At 41.9% G+C, this 26,940-nt stretch overlaps 2 protein-coding genes across 6 annotated transcripts in view; one reads left to right on the forward strand and one right to left on the reverse strand.

The window, feature by feature from the left end:
- Window positions 1–562: 562 nt before the first annotated feature.
- Window positions 563–26,940, reverse strand: part of LOC135485280 (programmed cell death protein 6-like) — a 35,034-nt gene continuing 8,656 nt past the window's right edge. Inside the window, exons 2-8 of one of the 2 annotated variants that reach the window (XM_064767138.1) lie at window positions 4,338–4,999; window positions 3,478–3,816; window positions 3,225–3,352; window positions 2,956–3,030; window positions 2,599–2,673; window positions 2,158–2,326; window positions 563–1,844 (exon numbers count right to left, since the gene is read on the reverse strand). In XM_064767138.1, the coding sequence (XP_064623208.1) occupies window positions 1,803–1,844; window positions 2,158–2,326; window positions 2,599–2,673; window positions 2,956–3,030; window positions 3,225–3,352; window positions 3,478–3,816; window positions 4,338–4,370 (861 nt within the window). In that variant the 5' untranslated portion in view covers window positions 4,371–4,999 and the 3' untranslated portion in view covers window positions 563–1,802. The remainder of the gene's footprint in view (window positions 1,845–2,157; window positions 2,327–2,598; window positions 2,674–2,955; window positions 3,031–3,224; window positions 3,353–3,477; window positions 3,817–4,337; window positions 5,000–26,940) is intronic. The other variant, XM_064767147.1, reaches the window with a different exon arrangement.
- LOC135485252 (axin-1-like) overlaps window positions 10,972–26,940 on the forward strand; it is a 78,666-nt gene continuing 62,697 nt past the window's right edge. For 2 of the 4 annotated variants that reach the window (XM_064767103.1, XM_064767127.1), the window contains exons 1-2: window positions 12,433–12,523; window positions 15,649–16,679. In XM_064767103.1, the coding sequence (XP_064623173.1) occupies window positions 15,736–16,679 (944 nt within the window). In that variant the 5' untranslated portion in view covers window positions 12,433–12,523; window positions 15,649–15,735. Of the gene's footprint in view, window positions 11,072–11,546; window positions 11,636–12,432; window positions 12,524–15,648; window positions 16,680–26,940 lie in introns of those variants that run through there. The other 2 variants (XM_064767111.1, XM_064767119.1) reach the window with 2 other exon arrangements.

Genomic DNA, 26,940 nt, shown 5'->3' on the forward strand with positions numbered 1-26,940 from the left:
CGAGTGTCTTGCCTGATTTCGAGATTCCTGTTGTTATCACAACCAATAGCTGGAAGACTTCATAGCCTTATGATCAATCATTCCATAGGGCCATTTCAATATTGAATGAATTGAAAATGGGTCCTGAATGCCGAAGACATAGCATCAGGATGAATGCGATGTAGTCACATCCTATCATTGGAGAACAAAGACGAGTATGAATGTCTCCAATGGGACTTTGCTTTGAATACCGGTTTTTCAGAGGCTTCTCCTGCATTTAGATACTCATACGAACGGGTAACCATATTCAAGTAGGACCTCTCTATTAAGGACACCCTTGAGATTGACAGATGCTGTCCTTGAATGGATTGGGGCCCTGATAACAGAAGTGTAACCAGATACAAAATCTGGAAATTCTATTGCAACTTCTGCAGATCATGGTGTCAAAATCCTCTTAAGAAGTAATCTTTAGGTGTGGTTGGAGTCTGCAATGCTTTGACCAGAGTCTTTCATTTCAAAGAAGTGAAATTCCTTTTTTCAGATTTCGGGCATGAAAAGAAAAAGTTGAAATTTTAACAAAGGATATGAATAGAATTTTTATTAGATACCTCGTCATGTATCAATCATGCTTTTAACATAAGAAATGAAATTCTATTAGAAGAATGAAGTCGTCATATATAAAAATATATCATAAATTAAAGTACTATTTTAAAATGCAACCAAATTTTTTCTAGTTCCAATGCCTAGAGGATCTGATAATCATTTGCAATACCCAATGTCAAGAATATGTCAGCAATAAGTCTAAGAACAAGTTAGGATTTTAAATTTGAGACTGACTCTGGGAAAAAACAAATGATGGGCCTGGTCTCTATCATGAGTGTTCTGGAAACCCATAAATATTTAAGGTTCTGTTGACTCAAAACATTTCCTGTAACCAGGTTTCCATTCACCGTATTGCCAGATTTTTTATCAATACACTGACAAGAGGGACTCGAGATGAACACTAACCGATATAACACCAGCGGAATTGTAGTGGGTTCAGAAGAGTGTATAAACAATACTGGTAGGTTTGTCAATACTAAAGTCACAACTAAGAACAGAAATATACATTGAATTGAGGAAATAAAGTGAAGATAGTGCTGTGCAGTTGTTACACCTTTGAACATGAAGACGTATTCAAAGATCGGGATGTGTGAAACGGAACTTACAGCCTGAATGAAGCCAAAGGACTAAGTCGAGCACATTGGTAGATACATGAAAATATGTTTACAAAATCTACATATTACAACATTTACTTGCAAAAGATCAAATGAATGTCCATGCACTGTCTAGCACAAAGGTAGTCCTGTTATGTATGTATGAAAACAATATACAGAATGTACATATCAACAAATTTACACTGGTTCAATTAATCAAAGACCACTACATTTACTGCTACAGAAACTACAGAAACGCCAAGCTGGAGAATGATGTGAAGACAATTGGACATCTTGATGTCACCAACCCATTTACTATCCAAATGAAACATTTTGAATGGCACCTAATGACAATGTGCATAATATAACTAGTTATTGAATCTTAGATCGGTTAAATGAGAGTATGTGTGGGAAGGCTCCACACCAAGCTCAACGTCCCAGTGCAAAAGGGCGCCCAGCTTTTGAAATAAAGAGCATAAGCCATCAACCTGGCTAGCCCTTTCATAGGGGTGACACCACAATGCACAAATCTTTATATGAATACTCTTTTGTAATTGTTCAGCTGCCGAAAGCATGTTTGTGTCTCTGTTTTGCACCAGTTGATGTCGGTATGATCCTGCAGCTTCATCAAAGGCCGGCAAGTGTGTTGTCTAGTACCATCTCAAGAAACTGGAAGGAAAATGAATGCAAATATAGGCCGAAGGTACAATTTTACTGTCATTTCATGGAGATACCTGCTCTCTCTTTAAAAATGTCTGGAGATATTGCCAGGCCAGTACTAACAAGAATTACTGAGTTCCACAGTAGAGGATACAGGTGTAAAGCATTTCGTAGGGTGCTGTGTACAGTTTCACATGCATCCAAAGAGTGCGGTCTCCACAGGAACTTGGTGAACCACACTAGTGCCGTTCGTCATGGTCTTGAGGCATTCCCCTTTTAAATAACCCGAATTCCATCACTAGAATGAAAACCTATGGCTTACCTGTTCATATTGAATCTGAATGACACCATTTTGGCTCGTATCAAAATGTCGAAATTTATCCGTCAAAGATTTGATCATTGTACAACACTGGATGAAGGAATCAAATTTGATAGTCCCTTGGCTGTGTCGGTCAAACGTCATGATCACCATTTGGCAAAATTGCATCGATCTGGAAATTCAAATGGAAATATTCTATAAATTACACTGATCTGGAAATGAAAATGGGAATCTTTATTGAGATAATTGCCTTGACTTGATACTGCAAAACGTCCTAACTTTGCCTTCAGGGTACAAAAATATTTAGCTTTTCAACAGCTAGTTTTGGTTTTTTCCTTTCATGAATTAGATGGCCAGGGGACAGACTTTGTACTCTATAACCCCCTCCCCTATTCAACCCCAGGAGAAAATGTTTAGACAAATCTTTCCTGTACATGTACTTACAAACGATATCCAAAACTTGTTAAGGCTTGAGAGAGTTCTCCGACATCAATTGTTCCTGAACGATCACGATCAAACCTAAAAAGAAAATGCATTACTCAGGTTACCAATAAACATATCAGATGTTCTACTTATCAATCTTCATCTTCATCCCCTCTTGCCTGAAAGAAACCCTGTTGCCTGCCACCTTGTTGGGGGCTAATTTCATGACAACAGACAGGGGAGGGAGAACTCATGTCAAAGTTAATAGCCACCCGGGTCATATCACCATGGCGATAAAACATGGTCGTTGGCCTGGGAGCAGCCTGAAAAACCGGTAAAGCACCTGCCACTAAAAGATTCAACATCATCAGTACATACCCATCAAAACAACTTTTCCATTGTTGGATGTACTGCCATAAAGACTGGAATTCATGCACATCAATGGTCCCAGACCTGTAATAAAATATGATGATAGTTTTAGACATAGAATTATTCACAGCCCCACACTAACTTATAATAGACTGTATTCCTCTGTGATAGTGCAGCACCTGATGCAAATAAACAACGCCTGTGAAACCGCAGCGTTTTCCACACCGGTCAGCTGTTTCTGCTGCAGTTGAAAAGAAGACTAACATCCCATGACCTACCTATCCCTGTCGAACATTCCTATCAATAATCGACACGTCTCCCCATTGAAATGACTCCAGTTGTTATTGAGCAATGCCTGTTGGAGTTCATTTGATGTTATTTTACCACTATTGTCTTGGTCAACCGCCTGCAATGACAAATGTTAACAAATTAATATTGACCGTGTTTTCTCCGGTTCAAATGTCCACTGATTCCAAATATGTAGATCAGCCATGATCTCGATGATGATAATACAACGGATATGCATATTACCTGAAACCAACCCCAGAGAGTTGGATCCACTCCAGGTGGTGGCGGCCGAGAAGCTGGGGCAAAACCCTGCCCTCCTTGACCTGGGGGTCGGTATTGAGCTGGTGGAGGGGCGCCATGTCCTCCATAGCCGGCTGGTTGCCCGTACCCTCCTCCAGCTGGTTGTCCGTACCCCGCTCCGGCTGGTTGTCCATACCCCGCTCCGGCTGGTTGCCCATACCCTGTTCCTGCTGGTTGCCCATAGCCTGCACCAGCTGGCTGCCCAAACTGTGCTCTGGCTGGCTGTCCATAGCCTGCACCTGTGGGCTGTCCATAACCACCTTGCATCGGCGCACTTGGATTCTAGTGAAAAGAGAGGAGAAAGCAAACCATTAAGTTGAGCATAGAACACAACTGGTACTGGGCAGTACAGGAATACACCTGAAAGTGTACGCAAACAGGTTGGTAAGAATGTTGGGTAGAAATGGGACTCGGATTTTGTGTACATTTTATGATGTATCCCAGTCATGCCCCTTTCGACTGTCACATCCCTGTTCAGAGGAGCTGAAAAGTAGGGTAGTAGAAAAATTTGTGAAGCATTTACAGCCACAGCTAGCTCTCCTGGCGCAGGAAACGTTCGAGTTTTGTATTTATTTGTGGCTCAGGCAAGTTTTAATGCGTGTGTCATCGAGAACAGGGCCTGCTGGGTGTTACCTGTTAACCACTGACTAAACCAGTGCTCATGTATTCATGTATGTGTGAGTACATGTCTTCTTCTTCCTCTATAAACTACTCTACCTCATTAATGAAGGTTGTGGCACTGGCAGGTGTCTAATTTCAACACATGAGGAGACCAAAAGCTATCAAAATACATTTATACTAACATAGCCTGGGTTTCCGCCTTGGTTCCATGCCATTTTGAGTTATTTCGCCTGTTAACACAGGTTTATTAGGAAGTTTCCAATGTATTGATATATCCTCTTAATGTACACCAACTATTCAACCTCTTGTCCAGGGTGTGCGGGTCACTACGGTACAACGGACTCTACATAACTCGGAGAATAGGTAACCTGCTATCGAGCTTACAAGTTTTAATTCTATGCTGGCTGGTGCTGCCATCACCTTGATTTATTGTAACTACGTTGTGATATTATACTGTGTGTTACAAAAACTAGGGAGTAAAAACCTCACTGCGAGACCACATTAGAACTCATAGCTTTTGCCTATGTTCCCCTTTTATTGAAGCTTCCACATTTGTCCATCGTGATAGTAAAGGCCTATGAAATGCTGTTATTTCTTGAATGAAATGCACTTTCAATACTACAGTAGGCCTACTACTACCACTACTAAGACCCATGACCTAAGGTCGTAGGGGCACCATGGCAGCTGGCAGCAGTGACGCGTGCGCAAGTAGATCTGTTTTCGGCCTTCCGGATAAGTTGAGGTGTTGTGAGGTCGGTCCGCTCTTTGATGTTATCCATCCACGTTTTCTTTGGTCTTCCTCGCTTCCTCCCTACAGCGATTGTGCCTTGCCTTGCCTTCAATGCTATAAATCAGAAATACCAGTATGAGAATAGCGACTGCACCACGGCCATTTATACATGAACGCAACTAAAAATTCAATAGTTTATAATAGCAAGATAAAAATGTATTAATTTGCAGCGGCTTTTGATAACGACACTGTGACGTCACACACATCAAAGACACCGCCCGTCATTAATATTTCTCATTAACTGGTGGGAATTTTTACAGTTGCAGCGGTTGGCCTGGTTTAAGTTGCGCGTGTCAGCTAGTTCATGGAGGTTATAGTGACTCCTCAATATAAATGGCTAATTATGGACGAGGTCCGGAAGATCAAAGGGACCGACAATTGACGAATGAGCTTCTGGTGCACGTGCCCAGGGACTTTTTATGCGTTCGTGAATAGAAACGCAACATATGCGATCGGATTAGACGACCGAGAACAAAGTAATGGCTCATTTATCATGATATAATGCTGGATTTGCTCGGAATTGTTGATGTGGCATGGAGATAGGACGCGTGGCAACAACTATTATCAAAATGCAAAAAGTATACATGCATGTATGAGTTACTACAGTTCAGATAATTGAGCGACATTTTTGTTTCACACAAGCTTCAGATAACCAAGTTGAGATTTTTTTGTGTGGTTGCCACTTTGATGGAGGACCTGCCAGCAATAAATAACAGTTGTTTTTAATCGAACGTTGCCTTCGCTGGTTCGCACTCTTTTTTTGTAGGAAAATCCATGTTTTGATTACATTGTGCCAGCTTATAGGTGAGGAATTTGTAAGCACTTCTGCCAAGAAATTTTAAGGGAAAGTCATGGTGAGCATTGTAAATCTGAGATCTTTTTCGTAAGGGCTTGTTTGTTAATTGATAGACGGAGATTACCTCATTAATTGCTCAGCTACACAAAATTGCCAAATAATTACACTGACTAATTATGGTCGTACCCATGCAAGCCTCAAGCTGGATGACAAGATGACAATTAAGGTATAGACATCTTGGGCTTGATTTTAAAATATATCAACAAACAGAATTTCGGTCGATTTCGAAATAGAACACGATCTTTATCTAGATATTCGCCCCGTATTGTGTCAAATTCTGACATGTCTCATGAAAACGCTAATGAAATAATTTAGAATCATTCGAACTTCTTCAAATTCACTTATGACATTGACAAGATATAGGACTACACTACTGCAAAGTTTGATGAAACTTTTTTTAAATCACGAAAATGTATGTAAACAGAATGTACACGGATCCTATCGCAGATTTAATTGTATCCTGAGCCCGCTCCTGGCTCCCCTGTCGGTGGCTATCGATACTACATAGTACGCACATGAAACGTCCTCACAGGAGTAATGCCGCGAGAATTTGTATATATTGGTCCTGGGTATGTAAGGCTGTTCATGTGACGATAAGCTGTGATCGGCAACGGTCGTCAGCACCATGCTTAGGGTTCATGGATTAACTCGTCCCCAGTTTCCCCCCTAAGAAGTGGGGGAAATTTCCACCCCCCTGCAAGACGGGGTAATTTTTAATTTTAAGCAATCGCGTAGTTCCACTTTTTTAGCTCTGGTGGCGCCAACTGAGGTCCTGTCAAAATTCATTGGCCTACCTGAGGCTGACGAGGAAACTCACGAAACTCTACAGGGGGGCCCAGAATGGGCCGAATTTACAAAGGGTGTTTAAGAGTTAGACGCGTGTAAATTCTACATAATCAGTTTCAGGGCCTAATGCGGTTTTCATGAAGAAACCCTGCAAGGCCCTGACTCTGTCTATTCAGACATTAAACGCTGTTTTAAGCTAAACACCATTTGTAAATTCGGCCCCATGTGTCCAGATCCAGATCTATCCCAACGTAGTGCACCATGCTTCTACATTGTGGACCTAGTCTCCACCCTTAGGAAAAATGTGTCTCATTTTTACATGGTGAATACCTGATACTGAGGACAGAAAAACCGAAAACAAGAAGACCAAACGTCGAAACGAAACCAGACGGGTGGGAGGGACGAGACAATGAAAAACCTGATTGTTCTTACATTGCCGGCAATGCATCAGAAGATTACGAACCAGTTTGAAACAAGACTTGTCATATGATTTCTTGCCATCCCTGGGGTTAGAATATGTACATCATCTCCTCTCTCTTCTCGTTTTGGCTTTCCTCAGTCATTCACTGATTCACCGATTTTCGATCCGCATTTTCAATCTAACTCAAATCCCTCGTCAGCAAAATCAAATTACCTCTCATAAAATGTTACTGAGCTTGAGTGAAAGACGACGACGTTCATTAAACAATATGCGAAAATTGAGTTGTTTTTCACAAAATAATTAATTGCGCCCTATCGCCTGTGGGCATCAACAAACGAGCTCAAGAAGCGCATTTCTTAATTTGGGTCAAATCAGTTTTGGTGGGGAAGGCGATGAGGCTGCCTTTGATCTTTTACGAAGGAAACATCTCTGATTACGCCGATTACGCCCCACCCTTCCCGTAATCTGTTCTAGCCCCAAACCTCGCTGGGAATAATTACGAGGTGACGTTATGCTGGTTATCCCGTAGATGGGTTTGCTGGTAATGAGATGCATTTAGTGTTTCTGGGAGATTGGGTTAGTTAGCCTGTGATCATTATAACTAGATTGTCCGATATTGAACATGCAATTAGCTACAAATCAGGCACTGAATCCGTAAATGAGTTGTCCTCGCGATAGAAAAGTCATTCGATGCGCAACTCGTTGTCGACACTACAGTAGAGAGTTTGCGCACCCGATCGGATCTCATCTTCGAAGTTGGATTGCAGTTATCTCGTGATACACCCCATATGCAGACTTTAAAAGTCTGCAACTGACCCTGGTGTGCGATGCTAGCATCTGAGACCAGTTGCCGATGCCCGCACATCATTGAAAGCAAGGGTCGGGTGTGAACACTTTTGTTTCATCGAGCCTTTGCGCCAAATGAAGGGGGAAATCGGATCATGCTGTACGCTTTGTAAATTTCCGCATACGGGCAAAAGACGCTTTGGCCATCGATGTTGTTTACTCAAGCAATTAGAGTTCGATAATTGTTAAACCACATGACTGTTGACAGAGTCACGATCAAAGGGTTCGAGCGCGATGTAGCAACGTTCAAGTAACAATCGCGCGTGTTCGCGATGCTTGCATTCAAAACACAGCGTTAATTAACAACAGAATAATTATCAGGCGTAAAAATTTATGTTTTCTTTATTGAGGGACTTCAAACAAGCCGAATGAATAAATAATTAGAAGGCCACCTGGTCGGACCAATACTGAAAGCTGTTAGTCCACTTAAAACAACAATGGAACGATTTTTCACAATCTCTTCTCATCCCGTTAAAGGAAATTGCAGTATCTTCGTTGGCTTATTATAAACCGCGGGATGCGGAATACGAAATCGCGAGATGCCAACCTCGGTGAGAGTACCATGCGCCACAGAATGTACTGCAAATATTGAAGCTGACTCGGAGGACATTCATGAGACCGAGGCTGCAGTAGGGAGATATCGTTATTCTGATTCCCCTCGATAAGGATGCTTTCTTGTCGATTCACGTAAACTGTCACAAACCATTTCCGTTGTGGCCAATTTTTCCCTGTTGAATTTTCAGATTCCATAGCTGCCGTGATACTAAAGCTACTCTACTCTCCTATCGAAAGAGCAAAAGCCGACACCTCTTGTTCTGCAACAACATACTCAAATACGCAAATAATATTCCAAATGTGGAAGCGTACGAGGCCTGCCGCAAACCGCACAGGTGCCATTGTACTGTCTTCGGCCCCAATAAAGATGTTCACGGCAGCGTCGGAAGTGGTGCTTGTCATACACCAGCGAGACAGAAATTCTTGGGGCAATAAATAATGATAACTCATCTCGCGATTTCGCATCTCGCGTTATGCCATCTCGTTCATCTTCTTGAGCATAGCAACCTTGTCAATTCCGCGCCGGGCGAATACATTGCTCAGAAGTAACATCTCCGAGCGCAACTCTGTCGCTTCATCGCGGTAAACGTGCACAATCGGCACTCTCAAGACAAAGGATGTGCAGAGGCGACATTACCTCAGTGTTGTATACATAACGTAATAAATATATTGCTTAAAAATCAATGAAAAATGCGATTCTCATAAAATAGACGCGTTCAAATTCCATGAAACTGCTCTTATCTGTTTTTATTGACCATTGACTCTCATATGGAAAGGTCACTTTGATATTTTCTTTTTTTTTCATACGGATACAATAAAAAACTATTGCGATTGTAACTATGCAAACATACTGTAATATTTTAATCGTATTGATCTTGGTGACTCCCCTTATCGCCTAGATCGGCCAGACGGTGACGCTCCGCTACGTCACTGACGCCCAGCCTTCGGCCCAGAAGCCCGCGAAGCCAGTCGCAAAAATATAAATGCTTTCATCAATGGCATTATCGGCAGATATCAGGCAAATATTAGGCAAACGAGCAAGAAATACAATTAGGTAAACAAAGCCGGTTGGTTCCATTGGCATTGATCGGACTAGTATAATGAATGGTCCTTTTCTAAACACTAACTCATTTAGGTCGCGGTGTCCTTTGAAGTGGGGGATTAGATTGGCTTGAGTTCCGCGTTCTCGACGGGTTTTTCAAGGCATTAGCTAGCTTCAGTGCGTGCAATCCGCTACTAGCCACTGTTGATCCGGGGTTAGCTATTGTTTAAATGTGCACTCCGTTGTCGCGCTTGTGGACTTTCTCTACAACTGCCCGCTTTGATCTTCGAAGCATTCAGCAAGGCTTACCGGGTCGGTCTTTTGTTGTCGACAAAGATATTAAGGTAAACAGTACCTAGAGTAATTCCAATGATGTAATGTCCCGCCGAGGGCTTCGACGAGGGCTTCGACGACAAATCAATTAAAAAATTGTCAAGTGGAAGTCTCGATCCATGCAGTCGGGGCCAACATGAAAAAAACGTAATTGTTCCTTTGTCACGCATTATCCTGATTGCTTATATCACATAAAAACATGATTGTGTAAATTCATACAAAAACGTGATTGCCGAATCACATAAAAACAGATGCCATGGTGTTTTGGCTCAAGTAGGTTAGATCAGTTCAGCTTCATGGTACTCAAAGCATGGTGGGCTGATCAAAATAGAAAGATAAATCAAAGGAGGATCACCCTCGAAAATCAATCAGTCGTGTCCTTCTCACTGAGCTAGTCGGAGTGTTGGTCTGAGGTTCCGGATGAGGGTGGATGCTAGATACACTTTCTGAGACTCCACACCATCAAAATGTAAGGTGGCCCAGTCGGAACATCGACTGCCGCGCAGGGGTGAATGAGAGGCGACGCATCCAGCCGCGTTCACGCTTCGGTGCTCAACATCTTTTGGTGCAGCAGTGGCAAGAAAATGAGAAGGCGGGCTTCTCTTGGACATTGTATTAACGCTAAGAATAGAATAGAGTGGGCTGCCAAATTGTTTCCCCTCCATGGGCCGCTGTGTATCCGGCATACAAAACGTCGACACCGCGCACTACTGAAATTACAGCACAATACATAACTCGGCCATACGTAAAGACCCGCGCCCATGCATGCTATCGAACTATCTTGATCCCCGAGTGTTATTGTGATTGTCGAAGTATGTAAATCTTTAGAATAATCTCTCATCAAAATCTACTTCTACCTGTACGGAGAAGTTTGTAATGGTTTGCCCTAAGAAAGGGTGGGCAGGTAGTGAGATATTCTATCCTAACCACGAGTACATCTAAGGTGTTCGCGGAAAAATATTAGAGGTAAACTCACAAATCATTCAAGATATCAATTCAGACACAATTTAGGGAATATAGAGGTGCTTTCGATAGTAATTACTCTCATAGACACCCCTTCAAAAATGGAAAGAGGAAACCCATTTCTCTTGCTTTATTGAGTCTAGCCCCACTCTGATTGGCGCGGTGACTTCTGAGAGAAGGACGTCACTAGTTCAACACTGTCGGCGGCCGGCATGTGGCTTTGATGTTTATATGCTAGAACTTTACATACGTCCAACTAGTTTTTACTAAGCGAGTTCTACTTAAATACGATGTGTACACGGATCTAAGCAGTGAATTTTGAAGGTAAGGGGACGGGAAAAGGTTTGTTTTCCGATTCTAAAGCGGATATGGGGAAAAGAGAGGCATTTATCAGACGATCTACTATAATTAAACCTTCAAGCTATGGGGGAATTTTATGAGGTGGGCCTTGGCATGGCATGGAAACTAGATTTGCTTGTTTTGCTTATTTTCTCCTCCAGGATTCCATTAGATTATTTCTATGGTTGTTAAACCATGGAGAGCATACATTCATTTGAAAGGCCTACCATGCCATCCATTGAACTTTTGACAGGACCAAACAGTGACTCTGTGCCATTCATGCTCGGATCTACACCACTGAACACTGTGCTCACACAATCATCATGATATAAAACTCTCTTGAGCTTGGTACCTTGGTCATAATCTTTTATAGGCCATTTTATGACCATGCTGGCCCTATCCTGATCCATTATAGTTTAGTGATGTGATGTTTTCTTGGTTGGAGGAAAAGGTTGGGTTGTGTCTGATCTTTGTTACTTGTTGTTAGGAAGGCAACTTCAGAACAAGACATCCAGGCATCTTGATAATTATCAGATTACTGTTGGACAAGTAAGTTTTTGCAGAGTTTTTGAGCCCTCTTGACACTAGGACCAACTTGATAATGTCCTCTGAAAAAGTTTGCATATAGTGTTCTGGTGCCATGTAGCCTAATATCAGTGTTTCTGGTCAGGCCAACACTGGTACTCACTGGTAGGCCTAATTGTAGGTTTTGTCTCTATAGTAATGATTTTTGCCCTATAACATTCCAATTGATTTCATCATTCCCATTCAATCTCCCATCCTGATATAACCAGTGGTTTTAAATAGGCCTGATCTCAGGATGTCAATCTCCGGGATTCAGTCTCAATTATCTTGTTGTTTTGTGGAGGGTGGTGAGGAAGGGGTTAATCCACTGAATGAGTGTTCCTCCTCTTTTCAAACACTTCAACCACAAGTTCTCAAAAGTTTTTGCCACCTTAGCAAACAGAAGATCTTCTGCACTTTGACCATAATGTCTTCATTTTGCTCTATCGATCTATCCATTGAAGAAGAAAAGATGGTCTATCTTTGAACTTTCTTAGTGTTTGACAGATTCACTGTAAATGGCCAAAGTGAGGCTGAGGGTCCTGAAGGGCATGTCAAGAGATCCCTCAACTGAAGCGCAAGTTCTTAGTGACGGAGAGCCTTTCATTTATGATTTCACATTGGTGATTAATGTACTTGTTCTATCAATACCTATTTAGTCTGAAAACCATCGGGAAATAAGCGAAAAACAATCCAAACAGGATAAAAACGCGTTAAGAAGTTTCCCACTTTTATCTTATTGGCCTCCCGTACGGAGCCCACTGATTTGCATAAAATGATGGCGTCCTCGTGCATGTCATGTTCGCTGTGAGGGCTGGCGCTAAAAACCAATACCACTACTCTATTATCTTTGAACCATGATTTATAATATCGGTATGTATAAAAACTACAAGGTATTTTTGGTTGAATCAATGTTTTACTTTAGCATTTCGGTGTTCCTACGCCGCGCAGGCGACGCCTAAAGTTGAACATTTTTGAGCACTTTTCAGTTGGTTGCCTACACATAGCGGTATACACTGTAGTGCGTTAGTTCGGTATGCTTTTATGTATGGAGCGTGCATGCTCGCAAATCACAAAGATCAAAGGAATAAAGTTTGCCTTGTGGGGGAACTTGTAGAAGTGGGGGATGAGGGATTGTTATACATGCATCCGTCAAGTGAGTGCGTTTTTTGAAGCTGGATTTCGCAGTATATGTGAGTTTAGGATCGCTGTTTTTGGATGAGGTATTTTTGGCATTTCTTGCATGTGTGACTTCTCCTGTATAATGTAGTGTAAATGCACTAACTACCTCGAATTTTTTGGGGACATTCTAGGGATCTCGGCTTTAAGTTTTGGCTAACTTTGTGTGTTGTGTTGGCGAGGTTTGTTGTAATCCCAGTAGGCCCTAGTGAGTAAAACTGGGTAGAATATATACGGTTGGCAAAACATGACCGCCCAGGGCCTCCAGTCCAGCCTCACAATTCGCTCACAGGCATACTTCACAAGATACCTGCCATCCGGCGTTCACCCCTTATTTTCAACTCTCCGTTATTCCCGATACCAAACTCCAGTGAAGGGACGTGCATTATTACCAGATGCTGCGTATGCAAATGTGACCAGCTGTCAGAAGGGGTATATAGTGGTAGGGATAATTAAAAGTGAAGCCAGCAAAAGGGTGGAGATTTGAGAATGTTGTACTCACTGGAGGGGGGGCCCTATCAAAAATTCAGGGTACAAGTATGCTCTACACATGTAATTGCGAGTGGGACATTTACATCAGACAGGTCATAGGTAGTTCTTGGACCAGTTCTCCATAAATCTAAAATCCCCCATTGTCTCTTCAAGTCTTCTTGGCTTTTGATTTGAAAGCCTGCTCTTCCTCTATATATCGAACTTATTTTTTAATAGTTTTGTTATCGGAGTTGGTGAGTTGATTTCTGACTTGGCTCCCCTTATCCAATACATGATTGGTCACTTGCTGATTTGTAAGGTGAACAGAAGGCCTTCCCTAGCATAGTAGCAACATCATTTTGACCTGAGGTTATGCAGAACTACCCCAGCAGAAAGAATCAATTAATACCAGTACGGTAGGCACTGCTTTCCTAACATCTCAAAGAAATCTTTTAGGTGCAGAAACATCCTTTGGAAAAGTTTGAAACCTGTTAAACAGTGGCTGATCAAAAAGGGATACTCTCACCAATGTGCTACTCAACTCAGTTATTGGCCAATTTCCATCATAGTACATGCATAGAAGTTGTTTTGGAGTGATGAAGAATACCAATTTTGAATGGCATGCTTTGTTCCCTATCCCATTCTTTGGTGAAGAAATCACAAACATACTATACTTGTGCTCCATACTTTATAGCTCTTCAGTGATATGAACTTAGATAACTTTTACGGGTATTTACTGTTTGATGGTAAAGTTAGGTTATCTTTCATTTATGCGATGAAGAGCTATGTACATATCAACCTTGTGCAAAGAATTGTTGATAAATGAGTATAGTTTTTTAGCCTGACTCTAGCAGATAGGAAGCTGAAATTGAATTATGCTTTGAACTGTTGCATGAGAAAGAATGTGGTGTTGAGCAATTGAGCACAATGTGTCGGAATTTATATTTATGGCTAGTATATTAATTGTCTCCAATGTTTGGGGTGATGGGGATGGGGTGTGTCTTTCCTTTCACAGGCAGATCTTGTAACTTAGAATTGGAGCTAGAATCAAGATTGCGCCAAAATGATTGTCCAATTGCGCTCTTTGATGCTCAAGATTATGTCCATCCCATTTCCGTGGTGGCCATTTTTTACAGTTTCCTTCTGTATCTAATCTTGTTTGATCCTCATTCATGAGGTGCAATAATATCCCTTGCCTGATCCCCAGGCTAATCAGTCATTGCTCTTTCTGACCAAAGTTCATGTTAATTTGTTAACGCAGAGTTTTGTTGTACATCTCTGAGTAACATCAAGGCTTTGATCCCTAATCATTGCTAACCTTATACAGTTTGGCTTGAAGAAACATGAACCAACATATTCAGCACATTAGAGGAGCTTGAGACGCCTTGATAAGATTGTGCTCCTCAAGACTGCATATGGCTGATTAAAGTTATGGCAAATGCCACTCCACTGGTCAGTCTCGATATTAACAAAGATCAAAGGCGTTCATCACTGGTGTACGGTTTCTGGTCTTTTCACGCCTAATTTGAAGCAAACGTAAATATGATGAGTTCATCAGTGTGTGGTGTCTGGAGAGTACACTGGCCAGCCTCCCTTAGGCAATCGACACACTAACTGTCTTAGCGTGGTGTTAGGTTTGCCACATCACAGCCTTTGTGGTCAAGATAATAAGTTGACAAAAGATGTGCCCGAGATGGTCATCTGTGTATTTGGTGTCATGCTTGGGGACATATATACACAGTACAAGGGTAGCGGTCACACCATGATAGGGTGTCGGATGTTTGCTATCAGTGGTGATATGGTCACTGGAATCAATAGTCTTTTGATATCAAGATGGGTGCTTGGCTGTGGTAATCATGTGTGACTTCAGGCACCCATTGGGAGATTTCACCTGTTTTGAGAACAACTAGTGGTCAACTTGGTCATTTAGTTATTGAACTGGCTTCTGGGGTCCGGACATCAAAGGATGACCAAAGCCATCAATTTGAGTTTTATACTGGTGTGATTTGGATGGACATGCAATGACTGGCTTGTAGAAATGCAATCAAGAAATCAAAAGGTCTTCCAGAACACCAGTTTTGGGACATTGTTTGATTATGGATGAGAGTCCTTGCTAGAAAAATGGGGATCTTTGTGTCGTATTTGCAGGAAACCACCCTTAAATGATGTTTGTTTCTTCAAATGGACAGCATCTTAACAGCATCTTAACTAAGAGAGTGTATGCCAATCCGTTTATCAGTGACTGAGTGTGATAGCACTGAAGTAGAATAACGCATTGTTATTAGTTTGAATTAAAAGTAGTTGTATGATATTTTTCACATTTGAAATCATTCTTTCTTATCTTTCAGATGGCCAGTTGATGTTTCGTGCAGAATTGGTGAACCGATGGTGTGCTGTGTGGTGCAATCTGAGAGTTCTCAGGCACAGCATTAGCCATGAGTATTGAGGCGCCACAGTTTCTGAACGATGCTGGGGGTACATTCGCTGAGGATGCTCCTAGACCCCCGGTTCCTGGGGAAGAGAATGATCACGGGAGTCACGGGAGTAATAGTGGTAACTCCACGCGGAGTTACAATTCGTTAAAAAGTCGAGGATCTAGTAGAAGTTCAGGAAAAAGGATGAGTGAAGTTAGTCATTCGCCCGCGGCGACTCCGCGGCAGTCAAGTTTAAAGGGGGTGATTTTGTGTGATGATGATGCCCCGCTGGGTTTTGAACCTGAAGGGAGTTGCTCAAATTCCCCCCAGTTCACTGAAAATAGTACTCCTTCCTACCTCAAATGGGCTGAGAATCTGACATTTCTATTAGAGGATAGTGATGGTGTGAAATTGTTCAAGCAGTTTTTGTGTACTGAAAATTGTGCGAACACGTTAGATTTTTGGTTTGCTTGTCAGGGATTTAAAAATAATGTGCCTCCGAATGATGTTCAGAAAATCCACCAGTTAATAAAATTGATCTATCGGAATTATATACGAGGTGAAACGACAATAGCCATTAAGGCTGACACCAAGAAAGCAATCGTGGACAAAATCAGTAAAAAGGAGCAACTGGATCAAATGATATTCGATGATGCTCAAACAGAAATCGAAGACCAAATGAAAAACACGCTCTACCCATCATTTCTTAAGTCGGAGTTATATGTGCAATATGTACAAAACGGTGGTGAGAGCCCAAAGACCAGTACGACTGCTAGTTCAAGTGGTTCGAATAGTGTGCGACCGCTTTCAGGAATATTACCCACAGTTCATGAGGATTCAGAGTTACAACAAGCGGATATCAATGCAAAAGTGACTACTGCCTTGACGAAAGGAGCGTTATTAGCAACAAGTCTTTCGCGTGCCCAGTTCAGTGGTGCTAGAAAAGTCAACGAAGGAGTATCAGGGTACGTATCGTTCGTTTTCATTTCAAGGTGGCCAGGGTGGTCAGCAACAAGGAGTGCTGATTCTGGCCGACTTGAATGTGGAGTGAACTCACATCAGGTTGCATTTTTGCTTCGAAATGACCGTTGAGCATGGGGTCTTGGATGCTTTGGACTGGATTAATTGATAAATGGAAATAATTAGAGTAGAGGTGAACTTGGTTGGATTAAATCTTTACAAAAATGTTGACTGAGAGGTAAGGGGACAGCAAATTCTTCCCCTATGACCTTTGGCCCTGTTCTTGGACAGGGTTTCCGTCTGGAGGGGACAATGATGGGGACCAGTTGTCCAGGACGATGTGCCTTAGAGCCTCATTGTGAGTGACAAAGCTCTCTACATTAAACTTTGAAGAGCTAGCTTTCAAGGGGGGGGGCAAGGAGGGGGTTGTTTGTGTAGAGAACCAAATGAAGCCATGCATGTTCTAGCTGTGAAGATCTATCTTCCTATTGGAGTTTCTAGTCTCGCAGTCTGCGATGCCAATGTTTACTGTGTCTCGGGATTACAAATGGGGGTTATTAAGATTGTTTTTGTGAGAACAAGTAGTGACAGAAATCTAATCATGCCACTAAAATTCAGAATATTCTTCTCTATTGCCATAGTAACCTGACATTTGTCAGATAATTGTCAAATATAACATCAATTTTACATCACAGTTTTGAAAGTAATTTTCGTTTGTTAGCCCCTGGGCCATTATAGAAGGGTAATGATGTTAAAGTATAGTCATCAAATTATATGAGGAAACCTCCCTGGTGACTTGGAGCGGTCCGTAATTTGAGACGTGCTGTCGAAGTAAGGCAGCGTGAAGGATGAGAAATGTGACATCCACTTCGACTAATGATCGCTGATAGGGAGGCTTCTCACTTCTTGGGAGAAAATGATACCAATAATCGTGAAACACTGGTCACCGATGCACCAATTGGCATGAGAACGTCCAAATGAACCTATTTATTCACTAACTATCCTCATCATTTCTGTTCCAAGTTAAGGGTGTGTTAACCTTTTTGACGTTGCTGCTGAGGTAGTTCTTACGGAAAGGTGTGCCTGTGGAGTGCCAGCAGGTTTTTATCAGAAGTTTGGTTTTTGAAGCTAATAAAGCAGTAGGACCAGATTTATGAGCAATTATTTTAAAAAGACAAGGTAGGCAAGTATCTTGCCCAAGGATGTAGGATGTGACTGTCCAGCATGGTCTTCATACCACAAGTAGAGTAACACCAGGAATAGTTAACATTCATGTCGTCATTGGTTGTAAAAGCAACTCAGGCCGTCCCGTTAGCTGAAAGTTCTATGTGAAAATGAAGGGGACAGGTACAAAACTGCCCAAAAGACATCATGGTCTTCTAATCAGAATGAAGACCAGGAGTGGTGCTGAAGACCATGGTTTGATATCAACTTGGCTTACAATCTAGCAATCCTGGTTGTGGCTGCCCTATACTCTTTGGTTGAAGTTGCAGGTGTCTCACCCTGTTCAGTACATGTGACCTTCTCATCTCCTGCAATTATGTACTCCACTGATCATTAAAATGCACAATTGCACTGGATCTGTTGGAAGTGCGAGATTAAGTTACAAACTTTGAACTTACAGAAAGTCCAAAGGCATGTCTGTGTGAATAGATTGTTACAGACACTAGCATGTGAGAGTCATGACCAAGACAATACAGCTTGGTTCAGTCAACCAGGTTAGGAAAGTCGTAAATCCAGGGTGAAGGCATGCATGATAATGCTGGTCACAAAGCTGGGATAAAAACACAGATCTGCCCAATGATGGCCACTTAAACATGAGTTGATTTGTAATGTTGTGTAGGAGGAAACAGGACACCCTTGAAGGAGGTTCACAGAGATGACAAGTTTCTCTAACGAGTGGACTTGACACTACCAACTACCTCATGCTTTGTGCATGCCAAGTACGACACTGTTTGTGCCTGTACTCTCTATGTAGTTTGGAGTGACTCCCTCTGATATCGTTGTGGTGTAGCATGATGCCTGGCAAGATTGCCCCAAGATATACATGTGTGCATGTTTCCAGTCTCGGCTTTCCTTTGGTGAAATCCCAGATAGTAACTTATCTATTGTGTCTAGTTCTATGAATAGACACCATCTTAGGCTGTGCTTTCCTTACAACTCTTAGAACATTGTGAAAAAATCAAAAGATGCTTGATGTTCTGTGTGGAGATAGAGACAACGTTTTTCCATCTAATGGCTCAACAAAATACTATCATGCCTTTGATGCTATTACAATGCACACAATATATGGTGAGCCGCGGCTAGTGTTGTCGCAACTTTGAAGTTTTCATGGTCGGTACTCCCCAAACGTACACGGATCGAAATTACAGAACACTTCTCAACTAGGCAGGATTTCAAACAAGAAATTCTCAGTGACTAATGAGAAAAATGTATTGAAGTCAAATTGCAAATGCCAATAGGCAGTTCGGCCACTTTCCTTTGAATAAGGCGATCAGATTTCTAGTGCCACTTTTGAAGATTATCGAAAATCGAGCACATTACATGCGTAATGAACATTGACAATCGGGGCCGATTATTTGGTATGGCATTATCGATGTCTTTTATTGCTGTGAAGTTATCTCACTGGAAATTTCTGCTGATTCTTCTTTGTAGTGCAGCATTCGTTAAATTTGATTTATTGGCATTTTGTTTGTGGCACGCCAACTGTGTACCTGCACTGAACGACCCGAGTCAAGGATGCTAAACAGAGATGTTGGAGGTGACGATGAAAAACGTGCCGCTTGCTGAAGTTGGTTATATTGGCTCTTGGAGCTTCAAAGAAAAGTTCCATGGATTGGACACAGGATGTCAGGTTCTGACATAGTTGTTTACGACCTGTCCAGGCTGCAGGGTCCAGGTTGCCCCTCTGCCACCGCTGTCAAACGTGAGTGTGCTATGTAACATAACTCACTGTCCTGCAAAGGGTCATAATGAGCATGGACAAACCTTTGTCGTTCAACTATTCGACTATGTTAAAGAAGACCCTGAGGTAGTTGGCTAGTGTGTCCCTCTCCAAGATCGTAAGATAATGGCCCCTGATCACTCCCGGTTTACACAGCGATATGATGAAACAGACACCAGGGAACAAAGGAGCCATTTTTATTTGAGGAGCTGAATGAACAAATTATGTCTATTTTCATCCGTTTGATGTTGGAGCCAATGAGAAATCAATATACTTGTAAGTTTGTGAGTCCGCTGCGTGTGTCCTTTGATCACGGGAAGGTGGATCCCTTGTGAAGGAAAGTGGCTATGCAGCAATGCTCTGTGAGCGTTACTGCGCCAGTGCATGCTGCAGAAAGTGGGCTGTAGACCCCTGTGGGAACTCAGGGTAGTGCTCTATGTGGATCCCTTGATTGCAAAGGAAGTTATGCAGCAATGCTGTGAGCATTAAATGCCTAGTGCATGCAGCAGAAATTGGCTCGGTAAGATAACCTTGGCCAGTCTCCTGCAAAAGCATGATTTGCTTACTTGCCATGGACTGGAAATATTGGACAACTGATGATGCTCTTTTAAATAACTGCTGTGCTGTTTGAAGACAATCTTTTGGAAGTTCTTCACGAGAGGCTACCAAAGGCTGGTACGCTACTAGTACCTTTCTCATATTTTTGATATTTCAATAAAATGGTAATGCATCTCATACCTATTGTCAAGGGAATGGTTCTTACTTCTCTATTATGAAGCCTTACAGTAGTAGAGAATTGGAGGTTTTTCTCAAAGCAGAACTACAAAGGGAATACATTCCGTTTGTGTGGGATGCTTGAAGTTTTGCCAACTTAATGGATGTGACTTGACAGTCATCGGGGAACTGTCAGAAATGGGTTGAAGTTGGAGAAAAAAACACGCAGACTAGAGAAATGTGGTGTAATTGCTTCATCGAACTTAGTTGATATGTGTTTGAGGGAGGTTTTCCTCCTGATTTGAAGTGGTCGCTCGTCTGTCCCCCCCCCCCCGCCGCATCATTTCTCTTCATGTGCACCCTACCTTAGCTCTATAGAGGCCATGCAGTGACGTCATTTGACAGATCAGTTGATATCCTTGACCCTGACTGCCAGAACCAACGAAGTGTGCCATGTATGAATAACGTCTTAGTCAACGTCGCCACACTTCACTACTGTCATTGTTTCACCGATGGCATCACCACTGGTTTTGTTAGGGCCGTCGAAGGGGGTTCTTCGGAGGACGTCCAAAACACCACTTGCCCGGCATCTCTGTAATAACCAGTCAATCTCTAGGTCTTTAGAAAAGAAGGACTAGCTGCTGCCCAGGACAGCAAACCCAAGACAGATGCTCATATTGCATCAGAGTCCTGGCCTAGTTTTCTCCATCAAACATTCTATGCGATAACCTGAGAGCAAAAAATTGATTCTGTTTCATACTTTGTAATATGAATGGGGAGGCCAGACAATTTATTCCCTTCAGAGACTAAGAGTCTTCTGATCTTGATCCTGCGTGTATGAAAAATTATCGATCAAGGGTCGGTGAACTCGATATGGTTTTTGATCCTTGTGAAATGTTTATTCAACGTTGCCATAAATGTCACATAGATTTTGTGGAGGAAATAAATGCCTTTTTCAGTAAATCATTTTGATTATGATGATATTACAGGGTGTATTGTGATCTGTGTTGCATGAATTGAAGTTGGTATTGTATTACTGGAGTAAGATCAGTGTGGATTGCTCATGTTTTGCATATTTGGGCCCTACATGGTTGTGCAGAAGGAAATGCATTGTGGCTCTGTTTTAGTATTCCTCTGTTTTAGTATTTCGGAAGTCAAATATGACCTTTACAAGTAGAGTTGAGAGAGAGAGCGTAGATGGGACATGGTGCTCTCGAAGCCTTGTGTGTCAAGATGTCTTTAGATGAGCATCAAGGTTGGATCAAATAGAGCAGACTTTTTGGACTTGGGAAGCAGAATCAGTGTTTCGGTCATTGAACTGCTGTGGTGAATATACCTTCGTTCTCGAAAGTTGTGTTGGTGCTTGGTAGGGTAGTATTAGTTCCAAGGCCAATGCTACTACCTACTAACATAGCAGCTGTGTATGCGCCTCCCTTCCTGCGGGGTAAATGCACTCATTTCACTGATTCACCTGTTTCAGTAAACCACTCAGAACATACACTCAAGTGCCATCAATTTTCTTTAGCGTTTGACTGGTGCAGTTCTTTGATGGATGGAGAAACTTTGACTGATGTTGCATTCTTTTCATTGAACTGACAAATCCAACTAACTTCCCATGATGAATACTGCTCTGGGATGAAAAACCAGTGGAGAAGGACTCCGGCTGTGATGCATGAGCTCACAGGTCCAGATTGAGTGCGAGGACGAAGCACCGACCGGGTTTGAACCCAGATCCATTAGATTGTGAGTCGGAGGCTTTGCTAACAGAACACCTCCGCCTACCAGTTTGAATTACCGACCCCAGTTCATGCCAAGTATTTCATCCCAAAATATTCGAGAGAAGTGGTGGGTTTAGGCAATTCCTCATGCATGTCAATGTGAGCCGCCAATCCTACATTTCACATTTAATTACCAAACCAACCCTTGCTCACAATCTAAGTGGCATTGGCCTAGCTATGTACACTGCTCAATGCTTTGGTGCTATGTATGCATATGCCTGCCTACACATTGTTTGAAAAATGCCGCTTTTGGCCTTGTGCTGTGTACACATAATTATTGTGCCAAACTACAAAGACATTCTTCCAAGAAAATAGATTTTACCTTCGATCCAGGAAACACGCATTGTTGTGTACATAGTTGTATGCATGGCAAACAAATTGCTATATATTTGTATACTGTGCAGTACCTGTAATTTGTATTACGTGGTCATTGAGGTTTTCATGCCATTCACTTTTAATCCTTGAGAAATGAAAAAAAACATACCATTAATTCTAAAATGGTTTAATTTCTTTTACTCATTTGAATTTGCCTCAGCCCAACAGTTTAGGCGCTGGGATTCAAAAAAGGTCAGGGATATGATCTGTTGTTGACATTATTATGGTCATGAAATAAAGGATTTATATCATTTTCCTTTGGACAAACATAGGCTATAATCCACTAATTGTGGGCTTTCATGTCTTTTGTCCTCTAATCAAACTCAAATAATCAATCCTGCAAGGCTGAAATAGATACAACAGGAATATCATGGTCATGTCAGGATGATCAAAGTAGAAATACTTCTTTGATTTAGCTCATTCACACATTTTCAGTGATCAAGAATGAAAACAATGAATTCTGTGAAATTGTAATATTTTTGGTTTGAAGATCGTTGATCAATTAATTGCCTTGAGCCTGATATTCTCACTGTAGAATCATCTCTCAGATACTATACTTTCCTTTCAAGATATCACACTATCTGCTTTCAAACCACAGGATGATTGGCATATATAGAAACGAAGTTTCATTGGGGCTTTTGGCAAGGGGGGGGGGGCATGGTAGTTATTCAAACTGTGACAGACAAAGCTATGTTGTACTTTAGAGTACCAGACTTGGACTGAAAACTCAGCGAAAAAGAAGGCCTTCATGCGTACATGTTTGTATTAACATTGATCTTCTTGGCAAACAAGAGATTGTATGTTGACCTGCTGATTAGAACTGGCTGTTTACCCAGTTCAAAGAAATATTCGCACCTTCTTTGTAAATTAAAGTTCAAAGGAGACGATTGTTTACATCTCTGATAAGGACTTATATTGGTTCTATTCTGGTGACAAAATCATGAGTGTGTTACGGTGACCCACCCCCCACACACACAACAACCTCCTTGGTTGTGTCTTCTCTAGCTATAGCACAGTTTCTCTACATAGTACAGTGCAGTTTGTGAATGAAAGTCCATGCCATCAAAATGGCCAGGAGCTCCTACACCCAATTCATTGGAATAGCTCTACACAGGCATGGCAGAGCTTGGACAGTTCCCTTGTACACCAAGTTTATAGCTCATGATCAAAATAGCCTTGGCGGTTCATATTTTTACACAGAGGCCATGCCGCTATTGTAATTCAGTCTCCCGTGAGTTAAATGGTCCAAGTGCCCACTGCAGTTCAGGCAATGCCTAATGGCCCTGGCTATAAACACTGCGGTGATATTTCAGTTTTCCTGCTGTTTTCAGAGATAAATAGTTAGTCATTCAGATTTTGCCATTAGTATAAGTATTACTATTAGTGGGAGCGGGGAAGACATCAATAGGATATTAAAAATGAGTAGACTTGGCCAAGTGCACATTTCCGTGGCATCAAACAAAAAGTGACTTGTATGTGGCTTGCTAAAGATCTCGACGATAAAACTTGAAAGGATTTTTGCTGTTGATCAGAAATGGTATCTGACAGTTAATACTTGTACACTTAGACAGGGCAGACATCAAACAAGATGAGAACATGCATGGCCTGTTCTTCTTGTTCTGTCTGACTCAACGGAAACTTTGAGCCAGGTTGATCTGCTCGGTGATCGTTGTAAGCTGAAACTTTCAAGTTACCGCATGCGGTGAAGTTTACTGACCAATTCGAACTACAGGTATGCATGTTTTTCGAGATCTATATATCTCGTATAGCTCAATGTCCGTTAGTGACACCTCTCTATTAAGGACAGTGCTTATCAGTCCCGAGTGTGCCTCAAAAGAGAGGTTCTACTATACCAGCAGTGTGGCTCTAGGAAAATTCGTCCCCGGATAATTCGTCCCCAGAAAACTCGTCCCCGGAAAATTCGTCCCCTAGGAAAATTCGTCCCTGGAAAATTCGTCCCCAAGGAAAATTCGTCCCTGGAAAATTCGTCCCCGAGGAAAATTCGTCCCCAGATAATTCGTCCCCGCGGATAATTTGTCCCTGGAAAATTCGTCCCTGAGGAAAATTCGTCCCCGAGGAAAATTCGTCCCCGGAATATACGTCCCCGAGGATAATTCGTCCCCGGAAAATTTAACAAAAGTTGAAAGTTTCTGACATTACTTTCTAGTAATAACTACTACCTACTCCTTTCGACTTTTCTCATTCAGTGTTGTATCTCTATTATTACCCTACTAGCTAGTTACCTACTCCACTTTTTTCATAGTAGGTAGAGGTAGGCAGGCGAAATAATTTTTTTTTTCTTCAGATAAGTATTTTTACTGGTCAGAATGAAAGAAAAGCTCTAAATTCTTCAATAAAATATTTTGCCTGCCTACCTCTACCTACTATAAAAATAGTGGGGTAGGAAACTAGCTAGTAGGGTAGGAAAGAGAGATGTTACACTGAATGAGAAAAATCGAAAGTAGTAGTTATTACTACAGTCCATTCGACAAGACTTAAGGGTCTTAGTTAGTAAAGTCAGAAACTTTTAACTTTGTAAAATTTTCTGGGGACGAATTATTCTCGGGGACAAATTTTCCTAGGGGACGAATTATCCGGGGACGAATTATCCTCGGGGACGAATTATCCTCGGGAACGAATTTTTCTAGGGGACGAATCATCCTCGGGGATGAATTATCCGGGGACGAATTTTCCTTGGGGACGAATTATCCGGGGACGAATTTGCGGGGACGAATTTTCCGGGGACGAATTATCCGGGGACGAATTTTCCTGTAACCCAGCAGTGTATGACAGCAGTGTATGACTGTCATACACTTCTGTGTACATGTATACTGAAATATCAATTAAAATATCATCAACCAATCTCAACTTCGAATTTTAATCAGAAGAAGGTGCCACACTCCACCAATGCGACACCTTAGTGAGCAGAGAGGTTCATTTCCAGATGCTCCATGAAGTCTGAGGTCCTGGTGACTTAGTTGTCTTCAATGCAACTCTACTTGGATTCAGCTTCACAGCTTTAGAAGTACTATCCGGTATGCCTCAAGTTCAATGTATGAAGAAATTAAAAATTGCTGTGTTTTTCGGTATTTTACTAACTGAAAAAAACATGAGCGACTTTAGTGTGTGCGAAAGCAAAATTCTCTTGATGCCACAACGGATTAGAGTAATGTATCCTATGACAGAAAAACAAGCTCAGTCACACCTTCAATTACTTGCGATAATACAAAGCTGTGATTCGGAAATGTCATGGGTTTTAAGAAGATAATACACCTTGGGGACAGCGTTGGTACGAAAACCCAGGGTTGGATAAGCTCCCATCAGGTAATTGGGAGAAGCTTTCATCCTCACTTTACAAGGCAGCTGGATCAACAGAGAGAGGTTTACCATCCTTGTGGATTGGCACACACACTGACAGGTGCACTTGGCGAAAATCTTCTTCAAAGGGTGTAAAAATCCTAAGGTTTTGCTGGTGATTTTAAGCAAGTGTTAGTTCCGCCCTTAAGGTTAAGCCCACGTTCAGCTTTGTTTGTTTTGTGCTGGTAAGCTTTCTTCTGTGGTTACATCTTCCTGATCGTGGAGGGCCTGAATATACAAATAAGTGGCATGCTCATTAGCTCTCCTCACTTTGATGTTTTTGAGGGTAGATTTGCCGAGGAGGTACTTCGGATGTTACCACTAATTTCTGCCTGAGGCATTGTGTTCAATATTGTTTGTTTGAAAAAAATTGTGTTGTGAATTGAGGAGGGTGGTGAGTAGAGGTTCGTTGGTTGAAGTTGTGATCCGATGTGAGTCTGAAACAACAGCGGGTCAGTGTGGTGAAGGCGGAGGGGATGAGCAGTATAGAAGGAAGCCATCTTGAGGTCAAGAAAAGCTTCGCCCTGCTTGGGAAGAAATGACAAGCTCTGGGAAACAACCTTCTGTTAGCGAGCTCTGCTCAATTGTAATCGTATGTCGTGTTGGTCTTTCCCCACCAGCCCACATCAAAGCTAGAACTGTTGCGGACATATCATATCTTTACTTCACACGCTTTGAGTGAATTAAAGATCCGCTCCTTCATGACCAGAAAGGTGATAATCTACTTAATGAATTGTTAGCCTTTGACTGAGATAATGTGAGAGAGCATCAACTTCCTACGCCCGACTTTGTCATTGAACATCGGAAAATCTATATGGTTTAAGGCGGCGGGGCTTTGTAGTTCGGTGACTGAACTATAATTAGTTTACCAAAGGCCGCAGAATGGTGCATATCAGATCATAGACATAGCGAAAGTCGATCCAACTTCAACGCTATTGTGTCGTTAATTGTTTTTTATTTTGCCCATTCGAGTAGAATGAGTCGTGTGATCATGATATCGTTGGAACTTTTGTCACCTCGTGGGCCAGTCGTCGGTTTCATGATTATCATTTATCTAATTACCTTTGGTGATTAACTGCCCATTCAGATATTTTCTCC

This window comes from Lineus longissimus, chromosome 1 (assembly GCF_910592395.1).
Source record: "Lineus longissimus chromosome 1, tnLinLong1.2, whole genome shotgun sequence".
In the NCBI taxonomy this organism is placed as follows: Eukaryota; Metazoa; Nemertea; class Pilidiophora; order Heteronemertea; family Lineidae; genus Lineus; species Lineus longissimus.